Raw genomic sequence first — 19,921 nt, forward strand, 5'->3', positions numbered from 1 at the left:
GTTTTTTGATAATTTTATTTTATTGCTTTTTCCAGTATTTTTTTCTGCTTAATATCAATATTTTTGTGAAAAGATGGATCAAGATGAGGTGCAAGGAGTTACATGTGCTTTATATCTTGATGCAAATGTGGAACCACCAATCCCTTTCTGTCTTACATGTATTGAAAGGACTGTAAGTTCTAGGAATAAGATTTTTACTGAGCCAATCTCCTCTCAGGCAGATGTTGTCCAAGAGTCTTCTGATGAGGGTCAATTTATGCCGCAACTTTCTCCTCAAGCATTTCAAAAATCAACGCCCCCACCAGCAGTGCCCTGCACTTCTGCTCTAGCTCCTGCTGGAGTTACTTTAAAGGACATAGCGGCGGTTATGTCCTCCACAATTTCTGATGTGTAGTCTGCTTTTCCTATGCTAAAAGGTAAGGTGCAAGAGGAAAGACAAGCATGTTATCAATGAGGTTTCTGATGCCATGGTGGCAGTCTCAGAGGTACCCTCCCAGGGATCTGAAATGGAGGGTGTAGAGGTTTTATCAGATGGCGAGGTTTCAGATTCAGAACCTTTGACTGATTCAGAGGTTGTCTCTTTCTGATTTAAGCTAGAACACCTCTGTCTGTTACTTAGGGAGGTGTTGGTTACCTTAGACGACTGTGATTCCACAGAAGTAGTTGCTCCTGTGAAGGCGAGTAAATTGGATAGATATTTCGAAGTTCCAACTTTCTCAGATGTTTTTCTAGTTCCTAAGCGAGCTTCGGAGATTGTTTCTAAGGAATGGAAGAGACCAGGTATTCCCTTCTCTCCGTCTCCTATTTTCAGGAAGATGTTTCCTATAGTTGATGTTATCAAAGAAACTTGGCAAACGGTTCTTAAGGTGGAAGGGGTTATCTCCACCTTAGCCAAGTGAACTACTATTCCTATTGAGGATAGCTGTGCTTTTAAGGATCCCATGGACAAGAAGTTGGAGGGTATACTTAAAAAGATTTATGTTCACCAGGGTCTGCTGTTGCAGCCGGCTGCGTACATTGCTACTGTCACTAGTGCGGCAGCTTATTGGTTTGATGCTCTGTCTGAGTCTCTTAAGTCTGAGACTTCTTTGGAGGAGATCCAAGATAGGATTAAAGCTCTGAAGTTAGCCAATGCTTTTATTACGGATGCTTCTCTGCAAATTACTAAATAAGCAGCTAAGAGTTCAGGGTTTTCTATCCTAGCCCGGAGAGCCTTGTGGTTAAAGCCTTGGTCTGCGGACGTTTCATCTAAGTCTAAACTTCTAGCTATTCCTTACAAGGGAAAGACCTTGTTTGGACCTGGTCTGAAGGAAATTATCTCTGACATCACGGGAGGTAAGGGTAATCTCCTTCCTCAGGATAAGAGAAATAAACAAATAGGACGACAAAGTAATTTTCGCTCCTTTCGCAATTTCAAGGGCAATTCCTTCTCTTCCTCCTCCAAACAGGAAGGAAACTATTCGCAATCTAAGCCTACTTGGAGACCCAACCAGCCTTGGAACAAGGGTGAACAGTCCAAAAAGCCTGCTGCTGACTCCAAAACAGCATAAAGGGCATGCCCCCGATCCGGGACCGGATCTGATGGGGGGCAGACTTATTTTCTTCGTTCAGGCTTGGGTGCGAGACGTTCAGGATCCCTGGGCTATAGAAATAGTGTCCCAAGGATACAAACTGGAGTTCAAAAATGTTCCTCCTCGAGGAAGATTTCTTCTTTCAAGATTATCTGCAAATCAGATAAAAAGAGAGTTCTTACATTGTGTAAGAGATCTCTCCTCCCTGGGAGTGATTATTCCCGTTCCTGTACAGGAACACGGGCAGGGTTTTTATTCCAATCTGTTTGTAGTTCCCAAGAAGGAGGGAACTTTCAGACCTATTTTAGACCTCAAGAGTCTGAACAAGTTTCTCAGAGTTCCATCTTTCAAGATGGAAACTATTCATACCATTCTTCCATTGATCCAGGAGGGTCAATTTATGACGACAGTGGACTTAAAGGATGCATATCTACATGTTACTATCCAAAGAGATCATTTCAAGTTCCTAAGGTTTGCCTTTCTGGACAGACACTTTCAGTTCGTGGCTCTTCCTTTCAGGCTGGCCATGGCACCCAGAATTTTCACAAAGGTTCTGGGGTCTCTGCTGGCGGTTTTAAGACCGTGGGGCATTGCGGTGGTGCCTTATCTGGTCGATATTCTAATCCAGGCGCCTTCTTGTCAACAAACAAGGTCCCATACTGACATTGTACTATCCTTCCTGAGAACTCACGGGTGGAAGGTAAACCTGAAAAAGAGTTCCTTAATCCCGAAAGCAAGGGTGACTTTCTTGGGAACTGTAATCGATTCTATATCCATGAGGTTTTTTCTGACAGAGGTCAGGAAATCAAAGATTCTAGATACCTGTCGAGCCCTTCAGTCCAATCCTCGGCCGTCAGTGGCCCAGTGCATGGAAGTAATCTGACTGATGGTGGCGGCAATGAACATCATCCCGTTTGCTCGGTTTCACCTCAGAACTCTGCAGTTAAACATGCTCAGGCTGTGGAATGGAGATTATGTAGACTTGTCTCCACAAATAACCCTGGAGCAGGAGACAAGGGACTCTCTTCAATGGTGGTTGTCTCTGGATCATCTATCCCAGGGAACATGCTTTCGCAGACCATCCTGGGTGATTGTGACAACAGATGCCAGCCATCTAGGGTGGGGAGCTGTCTGGGGTCCTCTAAAGGCTCAGGGAGTGTGGACTTCGGCGGAGTCTGTTCTTCCTATAAATATCCTGGAACTGAGAGCGATTTTCAATGCTCTTCTAGCCAGGCCTCAGTTGGCTTCGGCCCAGTTCATCAGATTCCAGACGGACAATATAACGACTGTGGCTTACATCAATCATCAGGGAGAAACGAAGAGTTCCTTAGCGATGACAGAAGTAGCCAAGATAATCTGGTGGGAGGAAGCTCATTCTTGCCATCTGTCAGCGATCCACATCCCAGGGGTGGACAACTGGGAGGCAGACTTTCTGAGCAGGCAGACCTTTCATTCGGGAGAGTGGGAACTCCATCCGGAAGTATTCTCCAACCTGATTCTCAAATGGGGTCGGCCGGAGTTAGATCTCATGGCGTCTCGTCAGAATGCCAAGCTCCCGAGATATAAGTCAAGGTCCAGGGATCCTCAGGCGGAACTGATAGATGCTCTAGCAGTTCCTTGGTCCTTCAGCCTAGTGTATCTTTTTCCTCCGTTTGCTCTTCTTCCTCGAGTCATTGCTCGAATCAAACAGGAGAAGGCATCAGTGATCCTCATTGCTCCGGCGTGGCCTCGAAGGATTTGGTATGCCGATCTGGTGGACATGTCATCCCTGCCACCTTGGAGATTGCCTTTAAGGAAGGATCTTCTCATTCAAGGACCCTTCCTTCATCCAAATCTAATTTCTCTGAAGCTGACTGCAGAACACTTAATTCTATCCAAGCAGGGTTTTTCGGATTCGGTCATAGAAACCTTGATTCAGGCGCGTGAGCCTGTAACTAGAAAGATTTACTATAAGATATGGCGTAAATATCTTTATTGGTGTGAATCCAAGGGCTATTCATGGAGTAGAGGTAGGATTCCCAGAATTTTGTCTTTTCTCCAAGAAGGATTGAAGAAGGGTTTCTAAAGGGTCAGATCTCTGCCTTATCTATTTTGTTACACAAACGTCTGGCTGATGTCCCAGATGTTCAATCCTTTTGTCAGGTCTTGGTTAGAATCAGGCCTGTGTTCAAACCAATTACTCCTCCATGGAGTCTGAATTTAGTTCTTAAGGTTCTTCAAAGGGCTCCGTTTGAGCCTATGCATTCCTTAGATATTAAGTTGTTATCTTGGAAAGTTTTATTTCTTGTTGCTATTTCTTCAGCTCAAAGAGTGCCTGAGCTTTCGGCGTTGCAATACAATTCACCTTACCTTATTTTCTATTCGGATAAAGTAGTTTTATGTACTAGACTGTGGTTTCTTCCTAAGGTTGTTTCGGACAGGAACATTAATGAGGAGATTGTTGTTCCTTCCTTGTGTCCTAATCCTTCTTCTCAGAAGGAAAGACTTCTACATAATTTGGACGTAGTCCGTGCTTTGAAGTTTTATTTACAAGCAACTAAAGATTTTCGTCAATCTTCTTCCCTGTTTGTAGTTTTTTCGGGAAAACGTAAGGGTCAGAAAGCTACGGCTACCTCTTCCTTTATAGTTGAGGAGTATCATCCGATTTGCATATGAGACTGCTGGACAGCAGCCTCCTGAAAGAATTACGGCTCATTCCACTAGGGCGGTTGCTTCTTCATGGGCATTCAAGAATGAAGCTTCTGTGGAACAGATTTGCAAAGCTGCAACTTGGTCTTCTCTTCACACTTTTTCTAAATGTTACAAATTTGATACTTTTGCCTCGGCTGAGGCTGTTTTTGGGAGAAAGGTTCTTCGAGCAGTGGTGCCTTCCATTTAGGTTACCTGCCTTGTCCCTCCCTTATCATCCGTGTACTCTAGCTTTGGTATTGTTATCCCACAAGTAAGGATGATGATCCGTGGACTCATTGTGTCTTTAAAAAGAAAAGAAAATTTATGCTTACCTGATAAATTTGTTTCTTTTTAGACACGATGAGTCCACGGCCTGCCCTGTTCTTTTAAGACAGGTTGTTATTTTTTTGTAAACTTCAGACACCTCTGCACCTTGGCTTTTCCTTTCTCTTCCTAACTTCGGTCGAATGACTGGAGTGGGAGGGAAGGGAGGGGCTATTTAACAGATCTGCTGTGGTGCTCTTTACCTCTTCCTGCTGACCAGGAGGCGATATCCCACAAGTAAGGATGATTATCCGTGGACTCATCGTGTCTAAAAAGAAACAAATTTATCAGGTAAGCATAAATTTTCTTTTTTCTGCAGTTTTGAAATAAAATACGGTACTGTGAGATTTTAACACCTAGTTTGCTGCACAGTTTTTAATAGCTAAATTCCATCCACTACTTGATTTATTTGGAGGAGCTAATCCAGACTTGTTACTGGAGTAGACAATTCCTGCTATTGTCATTTTGTTAGCAAAGTCTCAATTGGTTTGCAGTTCCTTATAAAATCAACCCTGATGAGGCAAATTAGGGGCAGATATGTTACAGGGTTAGACTAGTAAAAGCCTACCTTGTGCTCTTCCTGTTCCCCAAATTGGGAAAACCCACAACTTTCATTTATTTATTTATTTTTGCTGCACATAATTAAACATTTCTTTCATGTAATTAGCAAGAGTCCATGAGCTAGTGACGTATGGGATATACATTCCTACCAGGAGGGGCAAAGTTTCCCAAACCTTAAAATGCCTATAAATACACCCCTCACCACACCCACAATTCAGTTTTACAAACTTTGCCTCCGATGGAGGTGGTGAAGTAAGTTTGTGCTAGATTCTACGTTGATATGCGCTCCGCAGCAAGTTGGAGCCCGGTTTTCCTCTCAGCGTGCAGTGAATGTCAGAGGGATGTGAGGAGAGTATTGCCTATTTGAATGCAGTGATCTCCTTCTACGGGGTCTATTTCATAGGTTCTCTGTTATCGGTCGTAGAGATTCATCTCTTACCTCCCTTTTCAGATCGACGATATACTCTTATATATACCATTACCTCTGCTGATTCTCGTTTCAGTACTGGTTTGGCTTTCTACAACATGTAAAACATAATTTATGCTAAAACATAATTTATGCTTACCTGATAAATTCCTTTCTTCTGTTGTGTGATCAGTCCACGGGTCATCATTACTTCTGGGATATAACTCCTCCCCAACAGGAAATGCAAGAGGATTCACCCAGCAGAGCTGCATATAGCTCCTCCCCTCTACGTCACTCCCAGTCATTCGACCAAGAATCAACGAGAAAGGAGAAACCAAGGGTGAAGTGGTGACTGGAGTATAATTTAAAAAATATCTACCTGCCTTAAAAAACAGGGCGGGCCGTGGACTGATCACACAACAGAAGAAAGGAATTTATCAGGTAAGCATAAATTATGTTTTCTTCTGTTATGTGTGATCAGTCCACGGGTCATCATTACTTCTGGGATACCAATACCAAAGCAAAAGTACACGGATGACGGGAGGGATAGGCAGGCTCATTATACAGAAGGAACCACTGCCTGAAGAACCTTTCTCCCAAAAATAGCCTCCGAAGAAGCAAAAGTGTCAAATTTGTAAAATTTGGAAAAAGTATGAAGCGAAGACCAAGTTGCAGCCTTGCAAATCTGTTCAACAGAGGCCTCATTCTTAAAGGCCCAAGTGGAAGCCACAGCTCTAGTAGAATGAGCTGTAATTCTTTCAGGAGGCTGCTGTCCAGCAGTCTCATAGGCTAAACGAATTATGCTACGAAGCCAGAAGGAGAGAGAGGTAGCCGAAGCCTTATGACCTCTCCTCTAACCAGAGTACACGACAAACAGGGAAGACGTTTGTCGAAAATCCTTAGTTGCCTGCAAGTAGAACTTGAGGGCACGAACTACATCCAGATTGTGTAGAAGACGTTCCTTCTTTGAAGAAGGATTCGGGCACAGGGAAGGAACCACGATCTCTTGATTAATGTTCCTGCTAGTGACTACCTTAGGTAAGAACCCAGGTTTAGTACGCAGAACTACCTTATCTGAATGAAAAATCAAATAAGGAGAATCACAATGTAAAGCTGATAACTCAGAGACTCTCCGAGCCGAAGAAATAGCCATTAAAAATAACACTTTCCAAGATAACAACTTTATATCAATGGAATGAAGGGGTTCAAACGGAACTCCTTGTAGAACGTTAAGAACAAGGTTTAAACTCCATGGCGGAGCAACAGTTTTAAACACAGGCTTGATTCTAGCTAAAGCCTGACAAAAAGCCTGGACGTCTGGATTTTCTGACAGACGCCTGTGCAACAAGATGGACAGAGCTGAGATCTGTCCCTTTAATGAACTAGCCGATAAACCCTTTTCTAAACCTTCTTGTAGAAAAGACAATATCCTAGGAATCCTAACCTTACTCCAGGAGTAACCTTTGGATTCGCACCAGTATAGGTATTTACGCCATATCTTATGGTAAATCCTTCTGGTAACAGGCTTCCTAGCCTGTATCAGGGTATCAATAACCGACTCAGAAAAACCACGTTTTGATAAAATCAAGCGTTCAATTTCCAAGCAGTCAGCTTCAGAGAAGTTAGATTTTGATGTTTGAATGGACCCTGTATCAGAAGGTCCTGTCTTAGAGGTAGAGACCAAGGTGGACAGGATGACATGTCCACTAGATCTGCATACCAAGTCCTGCGTGGCCATGCAGGCGCTATTAGAATCACTGATGCTCTCTCCTGTTTGATTTTGGCAATCAATCGAGGAAGCAGCGGGAAGGGTGGAAACACATAAGCCATCCCGAAGTTCCAAGGTGCTGTCAAAGCATCTATCAGAACCGCTCCCGGATCCCTGGATCTGGACCCGTAGCGAGGAAGTTTGGCGTTCTGGCGAGACGCCATGAGATCTATCTCTGGTTTGCCCCAACGTCGAAGTATTTGGGCAAAGACCTCCGGATGAAGTTCCCACTCCCCCGGATGAAAAGTCTGGCGACTCAAGAAATCCGCCTCCCAGTTCTCCACTCCCGGGATGTGGATTGCTGACAGGTGGCAAGAATGAGACTCTGCCCAGCGAATTATCTTTGATACTTCCATCATTGCTAGGGAGCTTCTTGTCCCTCCTTGATGGTTGATGTAAGCTACAGTCGTGATGTTGTCCGACTGAAACCTGATGAACCCCCGAGTTTTTAACTGGGGCCAAGCCAGAAGGGCATTGAGAACTGCTCTCAATTCCAGAATGTTTATTGGTAGGAGACTTTCCTCCTGATTCCATTGTCCCTGAGCCTTCAGAGAATTCCAGACAGCGCCCCAACCTAGAAGGCTGGCGTCTGTTGTTACAATTGTCCAGTCCGGCCTGCTGAATGGCATCCCCCTGGACAGATGTGGCCGAGAAAGCCACCATAGAAGAGAGTTTCTGGTCTCTTGATCCAGATTCAGAGTAGGGGACAAGTCTGAGTAATCCCCATTCCACTGACTCAGCATGCACAATTGCAGCGGTCTGAGATGTAGACGTGCAAAGGGTACTATGTCCATTGCTGCTACCATTAAGCCGATCACCTCCATGCATTGAGCTACTGACGGGAGTTGAATGGAATGAAGGACACGGCATGCATTTAGAAGCTTTGTTAATCTGTCTTCTGTCAGATAAATCTTCATTTCTACAGAATCTATAAGAGTCCCCAAGAATGGAACTCTTGTGAGAGGAAAGAGAGAACTCTTCTTTTCGTTCACTTTCCATCCATGCGACCTTAGAAATGCCAGAACTAACTCTGTATGAGACTTGGCAGTTTGAAAGCTTGAAGCTTGTATCAGAATGTCGTCTAGGTACGGAGCTACCGAAATTCCTCGCGGTCTTAGTACCGCCAGAAGGGCACCCAGAACCTTTGTGAAGATTCTTGGAGCCGTAGCCAATCCGAATGGAAGAGCTACAAACTGGTAATGCCTGTCTAAGAAGGCAAACCTTAGATACCGGTAATGATCTTTGTGAATCGGTATGTGAAGGTAAGCATCCTTTAAATCCACTGTGGTCATGTACTGACCCTTTTGGATCATGGGTAAGATTGTCCGAATAGTTTCCATTTTGAACGATGGAACTCTTAGGAATTTGTTTAGGATCTTTAAATCCAAGATTGGCCTGAAAGTTCCCTCTTTTTTGGGAACCACAAACAGGTTTGAGTAAAACCTTTGTCCTTGTTCCGACCGCGGAACCGGATGGATCACTCCCATTAATAACAGATCTTGTACACAGCGTAGAAACGCTTCTTTCTTTATCTGGTTTGTTGACAACCTTGACAGATGAAATCTCCCTCTTGGGGGAGAGAATTTGAAGTCTAGAAGGTATCCCTGAGATATGATCTCTAGCGCCCAGGGATCCTGAACATCTCTTGCCCAAGCCTGGGCGAAGAGAGAGAGTCTGCCCCCCACTAGATCCGGTCCCGGATCGGGGGCCCTCGATTCATGCTGTCTTAGGGGCAGCAGCAGGTTTCCTGGTCTGCTTGCCCTTGTTCCAGGACTGGTTAGGTTTCCAGCCTTGTCTGTAACGAGCAACGGCTCCTTCCTGTTTTGGTGCAGTGGAAGTTGGTGCTGCTCCTGCTTTGAAATTCCGAAAGGGACGAAAATTAGACTGTCTAGCCTTAGCTTTGGCTTTGTCTTGAGGCAGGGCGTGGCCCTTACCTCCTGTAATGTCAGCGATAATTTCTTTCAAACCGGGCCCAAATAAAGTTTGCCCTTTGAAAGGTATATTAAGTAATTTGGACTTAGAAGTTACATCAGCTGACCAGGATTTTAGCCACAGCGCCCTACGTGCCTGAATGGCGAATCCTGAGTTCTTAGCCGTAAGTTTGGTTAAATGTACTACGGCCTCCGAAATGAATGAATTAGCTAGTTTAAGGACTCTAAGCCTGTCCGTAATGTCGTCCAGCGTAGCTGAACTAAGGTTCTCTTCCAGAGACTCCATCCAAAATGCTGCCGCAGCCGTAATCGGCGCGATGCATGCAAGGGGTTGCAATATAAAACCTTGTTGAACAAACATTTTCTTAAGGTAACCCTCTAATTTTTTATCCATTGGATCTGAAAAAGCACAGCTATCCTCCACCGGGATAGTGGTACGCTTAGCTAAAGTAGAAACTGCTCCCTCCACCTTAGGGACCGTTTGCCATAAGTCCCGTGTGGTGGCGTCTATTGGAAACATCTTTCTAAATATTGGAGGGGGTGAGAACGGCACACCGGGTCTATCCCACTCCTTAGTAACAATTTCAGTTAGTCTCTTAGGTATAGGAAAAATGTCAGTACTCGCCGGTACCGCAAAGTATTTATCCAACCTACACAATTTCTCTGGTATTGCAACAGTGTTACAATCATTAAGAGCCGCTAAAACCTCCCCTAGTAATACACGGAGGTTCTCCAATTTAAATTTAAAATTTGAAATATCTGAATCCAATCTGTTTGGATCAGAACCGTCACCCACAGAATGAAGCTCTCCGTCCTCATGCTCTGCAAGCTGTGACGCAGTATCAGACATGGCTCTAGTATTATCAGCGCACTCTGTTCTCACCCCAGAGTGATCACGCTTGCCCCTTAGTTCTGGTAATTTAGCCAAAACTTCAGTCATAACAGTAGCCATATCTTGTAATGTTATCTGTAATGGCCGCCCAGATGTACTAGGCGTCACAATATCACGCACCTCCCGGGCGGGAGATGCAGGTACTGACACGTGAGGCGAGTTAGTCGGCATAACTCTCCCCTCGCTGTTTGGTGAAATTTGTTCAATTTGTACAGATTGGCTTTTATTTAAAGTAGCATCAATACAGTTAGTACATAAATTTCTATTGGGCTCCACCTTGGCATTGGAACAAATGACACAGGTATCTTCCTCTGAATCAGACATGTTTAACACACTAGCAAATAAACTTGCAACTTGGTTACAATCTTATTTAACAAAAACGTACTGTGCCTCAAAGAAGCACTAAACGATTAAATGACAGTTAAAATAATGAACTGAAAAACTGTTATAGCATCAATCCTTGAAAACAACACAACTTTTAGTAAAGGTTTGTTCCCATTAGTAAAGTAACAATAATTAAATTTGAAACGTAAAAATTACAGAGCAACGTTTTTAATCACAGTCAATATATAAGTCTCACAGCTCTGCTGAGAGAATCTACCTCCCTTCAAAGAAGTTTGAAGACCCCTGAGTTCTGTTAGAGATGAACCGGATCATGCAGGAAATACAAGAGTAACTGACTGGAAATTTTTGATGCGTAGCAAAGAGCGCCAAAAACGGCCCCTCCCCCTCACACACAGCAGTGAGAGAGAAACGAAACTGTCACAATTAAAACAAGCAACTGCCAAGTGGAAAAATAATGCCCAAACATTTATTCACTCAGTACCTCAGAAAATGCAAACGATTCTACATTCCAGCAAAAACGTTTAACATAATAAATACCTATTAAAAGGTTTAATGTACTTTTTACAGAGTAATTCCAGTGAAGTACCATTCCCGGAATACTGAAGTGTAGAGTATACATACATGTATTATAACGGTATGGCAGGATTTTCTCATCAATTCCATTCAGAAAATAAAAACTGCTACATACCTCAATGCAGATTCATCTGCCCGCTGTCCCCTGATCTGAAGCTTTTACCTCCCTCAGATGGCCGAGAAACAGCAATATGATCTTAACTACTCCGGTTAAAATCATAGTAAAAAACTCTGGTAGATTCTTCTTCAAACTCTGCCAGAGAGGCAATAACACGCTCCGGTGCTATTGTAAAATAACAAACTTTTGATTGAAGTTATAAAAACTAAGTATAATCACCATAGTCCTCTTACACATCCTATCTAGTCGTTGGGTGCAAGAGAATGACTGGGAGTGACGTAGAGGGGAGGAGCTATATGCAGCTCTGCTGGGTGAATCCTCTTGCATTTCCTGTTGGGGAGGAGTTATATCCCAGAAGTAATGATGACCCGTGGACTGATCACACATAACAGAAGAAATCTTATTTTCTGTGACACTCTAAGCTATGGTTGGGCACTTTGTTTATAAAGTTCTAAATATATGTATTCAAACATTTATTTGCCTTGACTCAGAATGTTCAACTTTCCTTATTTTTCAGACAGTCAGTTTCATATTTGGGATAATGCATTTGAATTAATCATTTTTTCTTACCTTCAAAAATTTGACTTTTTTTTCCTGTGGGCTGTTAGGCTCGCGGGGGCTGAAAATGCTTCATTTTATTGCGTCATTCTTGGTGCTGACTTTTTTGGCGCAAAAATTATTTTCCGTTTCCGGCGTCATACGTGTCGCCGGAAGTTGCGTCATTTTTTGACGTTATTTTGCGCCAAAAATGTTGGCGTTCCGGATGTGGCGTCATTTTTGGCGCCAAAAGCATTTAGGCGCCAAATAATGTGGGCGTCTTATTTGGCGCTAAAAAATAAGGGCGTCGCTTTTTGTCTCCACATTATTTAAGTCTTATTTTTTCAGTGCTTCTGGTTGCTAGAAGCTTGTTCTTTGGCATTTTTTCCCATTCCTGAAACTGTCATTTAAGGAATTTGATCAATTTTGCTTTATATGTTGTTTTTTCTCTTACATATTGCAAGATGTCTCACGTTGTATCTGAGTCAGAAGATACTACAGGAAAATCGCTGTCTACTGCTGGAGCTACCAAGCTAAGTGTATCTGCTATAATTTTTGGTATCTGTTTCTCCAGCTGTTGTTTGTATTGCATGTCATGACAAACTTATTAATGCAGATAAAATTTCCTTTAGTACTGTTACATTACCTGTTGCTGTTCCGTCAACATCTAATTTTCAGAGTGTTCCTGATAAACATAAGAGATTTTATTTTTTAAATCCATTAAGAAGGCTATGTCTGTTATTTCTCCTTCTAGTTTACATAAAAGTCTTTTAAAACTTCTCTTTTTTCAGATGAATTTTTAAATGAACATCATCATTCTGATACTGATAATGGTTCTTCTGGTTCAGAGGTTTCTGTCTCAGAGGTTGATGCTGATAAATCTTTGTATTTGTTCAAGATGGAATTTATTCGTTCTTTATTTAAAGAAGTATTAATTGCATTAGAAATAGAGGATTCTGGTCCTCTTGATTCTAAATCTAAACGTTTAAATAAGGTTTTTAAATCTCCTGTAGTTATTCCAGAAGTGTTTAATCTCCCTGATGCTATTTCTGAAGTAATTTCCAGGGAATGGAATAATTTGGGTAATTCTTTTACTCCTTCTAAACGTTTAAGCAATTATATCCTGTGCCATCTGACAGATTAGAGTTTTTTTGGGACAAAATCCCTAAGGTTATGGGGCTGTCTCTACTCCTGCTAAATGTGCTACTATTCCTACGGCAGATAGTAATTCATTTAAGGATCCTTTAGATAGGAAAATTGAATCCTTTCTAAGAAAAGCTTACTTATGTTCAGGTAATCTTCTTAGACTTGCTATATTTTTAGCGGATGTTGCTGCAGCTTCAACTTTTTGGTTAGAAGCTTTAGTGCAACAAGTAACAGATCATAATTTTATAGCATTATTATTATTCTATAACATGCTAATAATTTTATTGGTGATACCATCTTTTGATATCATTAGAGTTGATGTCAGGTATATGTCTCTAGCTATTTTAGCTAGAAAAGCTTTATGGATTAAACTTGGAATACTGATATGTCTTCTAAGTCAACTTTGCTTTCCCTTTCTTTCCAGGGTAATAAATTATTATTTCAACTGTTTCTGGAAGGAAGGGAACTTTTTTTCCAAAGGATAAAAAATCTAAGGTAAATTTAGGTCTAATAATCATTTCGTTCCTTTCCTCACAATAAGGAACAAAAGCCTGATCCTTCATTCTCAGGAGCGGTATCAGTTTGGAAACTATTTCCAGTTTGGAATATATCCAAGCCTTTTATAAAACCTATAGCCAGCTCCTAAGTACCCATGAAGGTGCGGACCTTATTCCAGCTCAGCTGGTATGGGGCAGATTACGTTTTCTTCAAAGAAATTTTGATCAATTCCGTTCTCAATTTCTGGTTTCAGAACATTGTTTCAGAAAGGTACAGAATTGGCTTCAGTTAAGGCCTCCTGCTAAGAGATTTTTTTCTTTCCCGTGTCCCAGTTAACACAGCAAAGGCTCAGCATTTCTGAAATGTGTTTCAGATCTAGAGTTGGCTGGAGTAATTATGCCAGTTCCAGTTCTGGAACAGGGGCTGGGGTTTTATTTTATCTCTTCATTGTACCAAAGAAGGTCAATTCCTTCAGACCAGTTCCGGATCTATCAATATTGAATCGTTATGTAAGGATACCAACATTCAAGATGGTTACTGTAGGACTGTCCTGCCTTTTGTTTAGCAAGGGCATTATATGTCTACAATAGATTTACAGGATGTGTATCTACATATTCCGATTCATCCAGATCACTTTTAGTGTCTGAGATTCTCTTTTTAGACAAGCATTACCAGTTTTGTGGCTCTACCGTTTGGCCTAGCCTCATGGCCTAGCCTCAGTTCCAAGAATTTTTTTCAAAGGTTCTCGGTGCCCTTCTTTCTGTAATCAGAGAACAGGGTTTTTTGGTATTTCCTTATTGGACAATATCTGGGTACTTGCTCAGTCTTCTCATTTTCGAAAAATCTCATACGAATCGACTTGTGTTGTTTCTTCAAGTTCATGGTTGGAGGATCAATTTACCAATCAGTTCATTGATTCCTCAGACAAGTGTAACCTTTTTAGGTTTCTAGAATAGATTCAGTGTCTATGACTCTGTCCTTGTCAGACAAGAGAAGTTTAACATTGATATCAGCTTGTCAAAACCTTCAGTCACAATCATTCCCTTTGGTAGCCTTATGCATGGAAATTTTAGGTCTTAGGACTGCCGCATCAGATGCGATCTCCTTTGCTCGTTTTCACATGCGACCTCTTCAGCTCTGTATGCTGAACCAATGGTGCAGGGATTACTCAAAGATATCTCAATTAATATCTTTAAACCGATTATACGACACTCTCTGACATGGTGGGCAGATCACCATCGTTTAGTTCAGGGGGCTTCTTTGTTCTTCCGACCTGGACTATAATCTCAACAGATGCAAGTCTTACAGGTTGGGGAGCTGTGTGGGGGTATCTGACGGCACAAGGGGTTTGGGAATCTCAGGAGGTGAGATTTCCGATCAATATTTTGGAACTCCGTGCAATTTCAGAGCTCTTCAGTCTTGGCCTCTTCTGAAGAGAGAGTTGTTCATTTGTTTTCAGATAGACAATGTCACAACTGTGGCATACATCAATCATCAAGGAGGGACTCACAGTCCTCTGGCTATGAAAGAAGTATCTCGAATTTTGGTTTAGGCGGAATCCAGCTCCTGTCTAATCTCTGCGGTTCATATCCCAGGTATGGACAATTGGAAAGCGGATTATCTCAGTCGCCAAACGTTGCACCTGGGCGAATGGTCTTCACCCAGAGGTATTTCCTCAGATTGTTCAAATGTGGGAACTCTCAGAAATAGATCTGATGGCTTCTCATCTAAACAAGAAACTTCCCTGGTATCTGTCCGGATCCAGGGATCCTCGGGCGGAGGCAGTGGATGCATTATCTCTTCCTTACAAGTGTCATCCTGCCTATATCTTTCCGCCTCTAGTTCTTCTTCCAAGGGTATTCTCTAATATTCTAAAGGAATGCTCGTTTGTCCTGCTGGTAGCTCCAGCATGGCCTCACAGGTTTTGGTATGCGGATCTTGTCCGGATGGCCTCTTGCCAGCTGTGGACTCTTCCGTTAAGACCAGTCTTTCTGTCTCAAGGTTCTTTTTTCCATCAGGATCTCAAAACCTTAATTTTAAGGTGTGGAGTTTGAACGCTTGATTCTTGGTCAAAGAGGTTTCTCTGACTCTGTGATTGATACTATGTGACAGGCTCGTAAATCTGTATCTAGAGAGATATATTATAGAGTCTGGAAGACTTATATTTCTTCAGGATGGTTTAGGTAAAGGTTTGTCCGCAAGTTTCTTGAAAGACAAATCTCTGCTCTTTCTGTTCTTTTTCACAGAAGGATTGCTAATCTTCCTGATATTCATTGTTTTGTACAAGCTTTGGTTCGTATAAAACCTGTCATTAAGTCAATTTCTCCTCTTTGGAGTTTGAATTTGGTTCTGGGGGCTCTTCAAGCTTCTCCTTTTGAACCCATGCATTCTTTGGTCGTTATATTACTTTCTTGGAAAGTTTTGTTTCTTTTGGCCATCTCTTCTGCCAGAAGAGTCTCTGAATTATCTACTCTTTTTTGTGAGTCTCCTTTTCTGATTTTGCATCAGGATAAGGCGGTGCTGCGAACTTCTTTTGAATTTTTTACCTAAGGTTGTGAATTCTAACAACATTAGTAGAGAAATTGTGGTTCCTTCATTATGTCCTAATCCTATGAATTCTAAGGAGAAATCATTGCATTCTTTGGATGCTGTTAGAGCTTTGTAATATTATGTTGAAGCTACTAAGTCTTTCCGAAAGACTTCTAGTCTATTTGTCATCTTTTCCGGTTCTAGAAAAGACCAGAAAGCTTCTGCCATTTCTTTGGCATCTTGGTTGAAATCTTTATTTCATCATGCCTATGTTGAGTCGGGTAACACTCCGCCTCAAAGGATTACAGCTCATTCTACTAGGTCAGTTTCTACTTCCTGGGCGTTTAAGAATGAAGCTTCGGTTGATCAGATTTGCAAAACAGCAACTTGGTCCTCTTTGCATACTTTTACTAAATTCTACCATTTTGATGTGTTTTCTTCTTCTGAAGCAGTTTTTGGTAGAAACGTACTTCAGGCAGTGGTTTCAGTTTGAATCTTCTGCTTATGTTTTTTCATTAAAATTTTATTCTGGGTGTGGATTATTTTCAGCAGGAATTGGCTGTCTTTATTTTATCCCTCCCTCTCTAGTGACTCTTGTGTGGAAAGATCCACATCTTGGGTAGTCATTATCCCATACGTCACTAGCTCATGGACTCTTGTTAATTACATGAAAGAAAACATAATTTATGTAAGAACTTACCTGATAAATTCATTTCTTTCATATTAGCAAGAGTCCATGAGGCCCGCCCTTTTTTGTGGTGGTTTTGATTTTTTTGTATAAAGCACAATTATTCCAATTCCTTATTTTATATGCTTTCGCACTTTTTTCTTATCACCCCACTTCTTGGCTATTCGTTAAACTGAATTGTGGGTGTGGTGAGGGGTGTATTTATAGGCATTTTAAGGTTTGGGAAACTTTGCCCCTCCTGGTAGGAATGTATATCCCATACGTCACTAGCTCATGGACTCTTGCTAATATGAAAGAAATGAATTTATCAGGTAAGTTCTTACATAAATTATGTTTTTTATATAACAATCTCAAATTGTTTACTGTTTAAGGTGTAAATATTTGCAATTATTTTTATACAGTATTGATATATTGTTCATTCTACTTTTAGAGGAGAATTCGCTCTTTGGCTTGATGGTGATCTCTATCACGGGAGAAGTCACACATGTAAAACATTTGGAAATTCTACACTTTCTAAGAAAGAAGATTTCATTGTTCAAGATATAGAAATTTGGGCGTTTGAATAAATATATCTGTATATAACCATATAAATATATAGGCACAAAACACACAGAGAACTGTCTCTGCTGACTAATTCCTCATCCCTTTACAGGTGTGAAGTATTTTAAGCTAATGTCCTGCAGCTTATTAATATACTCCATTTTAATATATATGTATTTTTGTTAATATTTAAACATAGATATTTTTTATTTTCGGTAGAGATAAATATTTTCAGAAAAATAATTTAATTTTTTTTTTTTTTTTAAATAAAGAATGCTCTTTGGTTTGCTCCATAAGTAAATGCATATCGTAAATAATTGGGTAACATATTTTCATGTTTTAAGCTGTAGGTCTAAAACCAATGCTGCAGATTTTCACAATTCCTTGTAACTCCTACCTAAACAGTAAATATTAACACCAAATTTGAAAGTGTTCTTTTCAGCTGTGCTTTGGGCTTTTTCAGATTAAACAACTTCTAAAAAGAAAAAAACATTTTATACAAGCAAAATATTGATATTGATCTGTTTTTTTGGGGGGCTCAGACAAGCTCAAGGCAAATAGCTTACTACTACCCCTAAAAAGAATATTCCTGTAGAAAAATAAGACAGTCACAATTTGTATTGAGTGATTATATGTTGTACATTAGTACCAAATATGACAAAATGGTTGATGTGTATAAGTAGATAATATTGTAACTTGTATTATTTGTTGATTCTGCAAACTAACGTGACCCCGAGGAACAAATACAGTCTAGACTTCATCAGTAGCTGTTTTGTAGACAAATAAGCCTTTGTGCAATAATGGCTCATCAAAACACTTTCAATGACAAAGCTTATATTCTGTGTTATGCAAGTTAATTGCTGTTATAAATGTGACAGTGACTTATTTTTGTGCTGAAAATTCAGATAAACATGTATATTATTTTGTAAATTAATGTTGAAAGTTAATTTGTTCTTATAGGAAGTGTTGATGAACGGGTTGCTTATAGCACTTTAAATTATTTTCAATATAAAAAAAGCCAAATGGAATGGCTTTATGTAGGCTTAAATGTACAGCACCTGGAAATATTAATTTAAAAATAAATAAATGAAACTTATTGCTTTGGTATTAAAGGGAAGACATTCTATCTCTCATGCTGAATGTGAATAGAAATACAGGGCATCATTTTTCTGTGTATATAGTTCATTGCTCTTAGAATTTAGATTAAATGTTTACAGATTAGGATAAAATGTAAATATATTAGAGCAGCATTTCACCCTTTTTGGTCTTCCACAGCACTATTATTGTCTTTGTGGATTTAAGACTATTACTAATCCTGTAATGGATTTTAAGTACTATAAGGTCATAGTGATATTATAAATATATGTATAAATATATATATATAGAAAATAAAAAAATAAATTCATGTACAATAAAGTATTTTGTTTTTTGTTGAATATTCTTCAATGACCACTTTTGCAAAAGCAATATATTTAACACATATTTCTTCATAATTACTCTGTTCCTTGAAGAAACGGTATTTCTTATTTGCCTAGAAATGAATGAATGCATTTTTTGAGACATTACTTACAGAGTGCATGTCTAAACTTGGATGAAATTCCTCCATGAACAGAGAGAGAAAAAGTCACATTTTCCCTGGACTACTTATCATCCTCTTATTGATCGTAAACCTTATTCTTCAAACCATTACTTTTTTTTTTTTTATTTTAATAAAAGAAGAAAGGAAACATTTTAATTTAAAGGTATAGTATAGCATAACATCTCCCCTCTTAAGGAATTCACTAACATAGCTACGTTTAACAACAAATTTACTGAATAATAAATAATAACTTTAATTTTTGGTCAATTATATTACAATTAAATATATTTAAGAAGTTCCCCTTCTAGAAATTGTGAAACATCATTAAGGTTCTAAAACCATGCATCCATCCAGACTCATCCAAATGTAAAGTTGGTTGTCTCCTGGCTTATCCAAACATTTCTTGATCACTGCTTGTCTAGCTACTTATTTTTTTTAACTGTTTATTTTCTTCGTTTTGCTTTGGTTTTTCACAATTGGCTAGTTGTCCTAGACACTAAATGGTCACTAGTTTTGTCTATTTCCTCTGACGTTAATCTCTTAACATACATCATCACCATTGCTACTGTTCTTCTACCAACTACCCCCTTAAAATAATCTACGGTTTAAAAAAAATAATAAATCATAGATTACCAACCACAATTATACGCCCTAAGACTTATTCTTGTATCTCATCTCTCTTCTGCCTTAAACAGCCCATGTCCTCTTGCAATTCCTCACTAACCAGAAGCATTGACAATGTAGCAACTGCAGTCCTCATTTTTTTTTCTTTCCTGGTAAAGAACGCTAACATGTTACCTGTGAAAATGTTCTTGCATTGCTAAGCAGTATTGGAGAACAATTTGCTTCTTCTGCCCTACAAAATTATGCTATACAGCATATTATCTATATTTCTATTTCCTCTATTTTTACACACAGCTATTTAATCTCTTTAGATTTGGCAGATTTCCATCATTCTTACACGCACACATTAGTAACACCTATATTTTTGAAAACTTCACTTATTCCAGAATTCCCTTCCAGCTGCCCGGTCTCTGTATTCCCTCATGTCTATATACTTCTTAAAACATTTATATATAAATGCCTACCACACTCTTTTAACTCAGTAGTTGGGTAATTTCTCTCTACTGTTCCTTCTGAATCTACCTGCTGCCTTTTATACCATTAACTACACACACTTTTTTTAAAACACTCAAATCCTTTGGTTTCTGTGATGTGTATCCTCTTGTCTACTGCCCCTTTCCT

The 19,921-nt window shown here is 40.1% G+C and overlaps 1 protein-coding gene across 3 annotated transcripts in view; it reads left to right on the forward strand.

Moving 5' to 3' along the window:
* The window catches only part of OXR1 (oxidation resistance 1), a 420,839-nt gene extending 402,326 nt beyond the window's left edge, over positions 1 to 18,513 (forward strand). For all 3 annotated transcript variants that reach the window (XM_053715278.1, XM_053715279.1, XM_053715280.1), the window contains one exon: positions 16,988 to 18,513. In XM_053715278.1, coding sequence (XP_053571253.1) covers positions 16,988 to 17,123 — 136 coding nt within the window. In that variant the 3' untranslated portion in view covers positions 17,124 to 18,513. The remainder of the gene's footprint in view (positions 1 to 16,987) is intronic.
* The last annotated feature ends 1,408 nt before the right edge of the window (positions 18,514 to 19,921 follow it).

The sequence above is a fragment of the Bombina bombina genome, chromosome 5, assembly GCF_027579735.1.
Source record: "Bombina bombina isolate aBomBom1 chromosome 5, aBomBom1.pri, whole genome shotgun sequence".
NCBI lineage: Eukaryota > Metazoa > Chordata > Amphibia > Anura > Bombinatoridae > Bombina > Bombina bombina.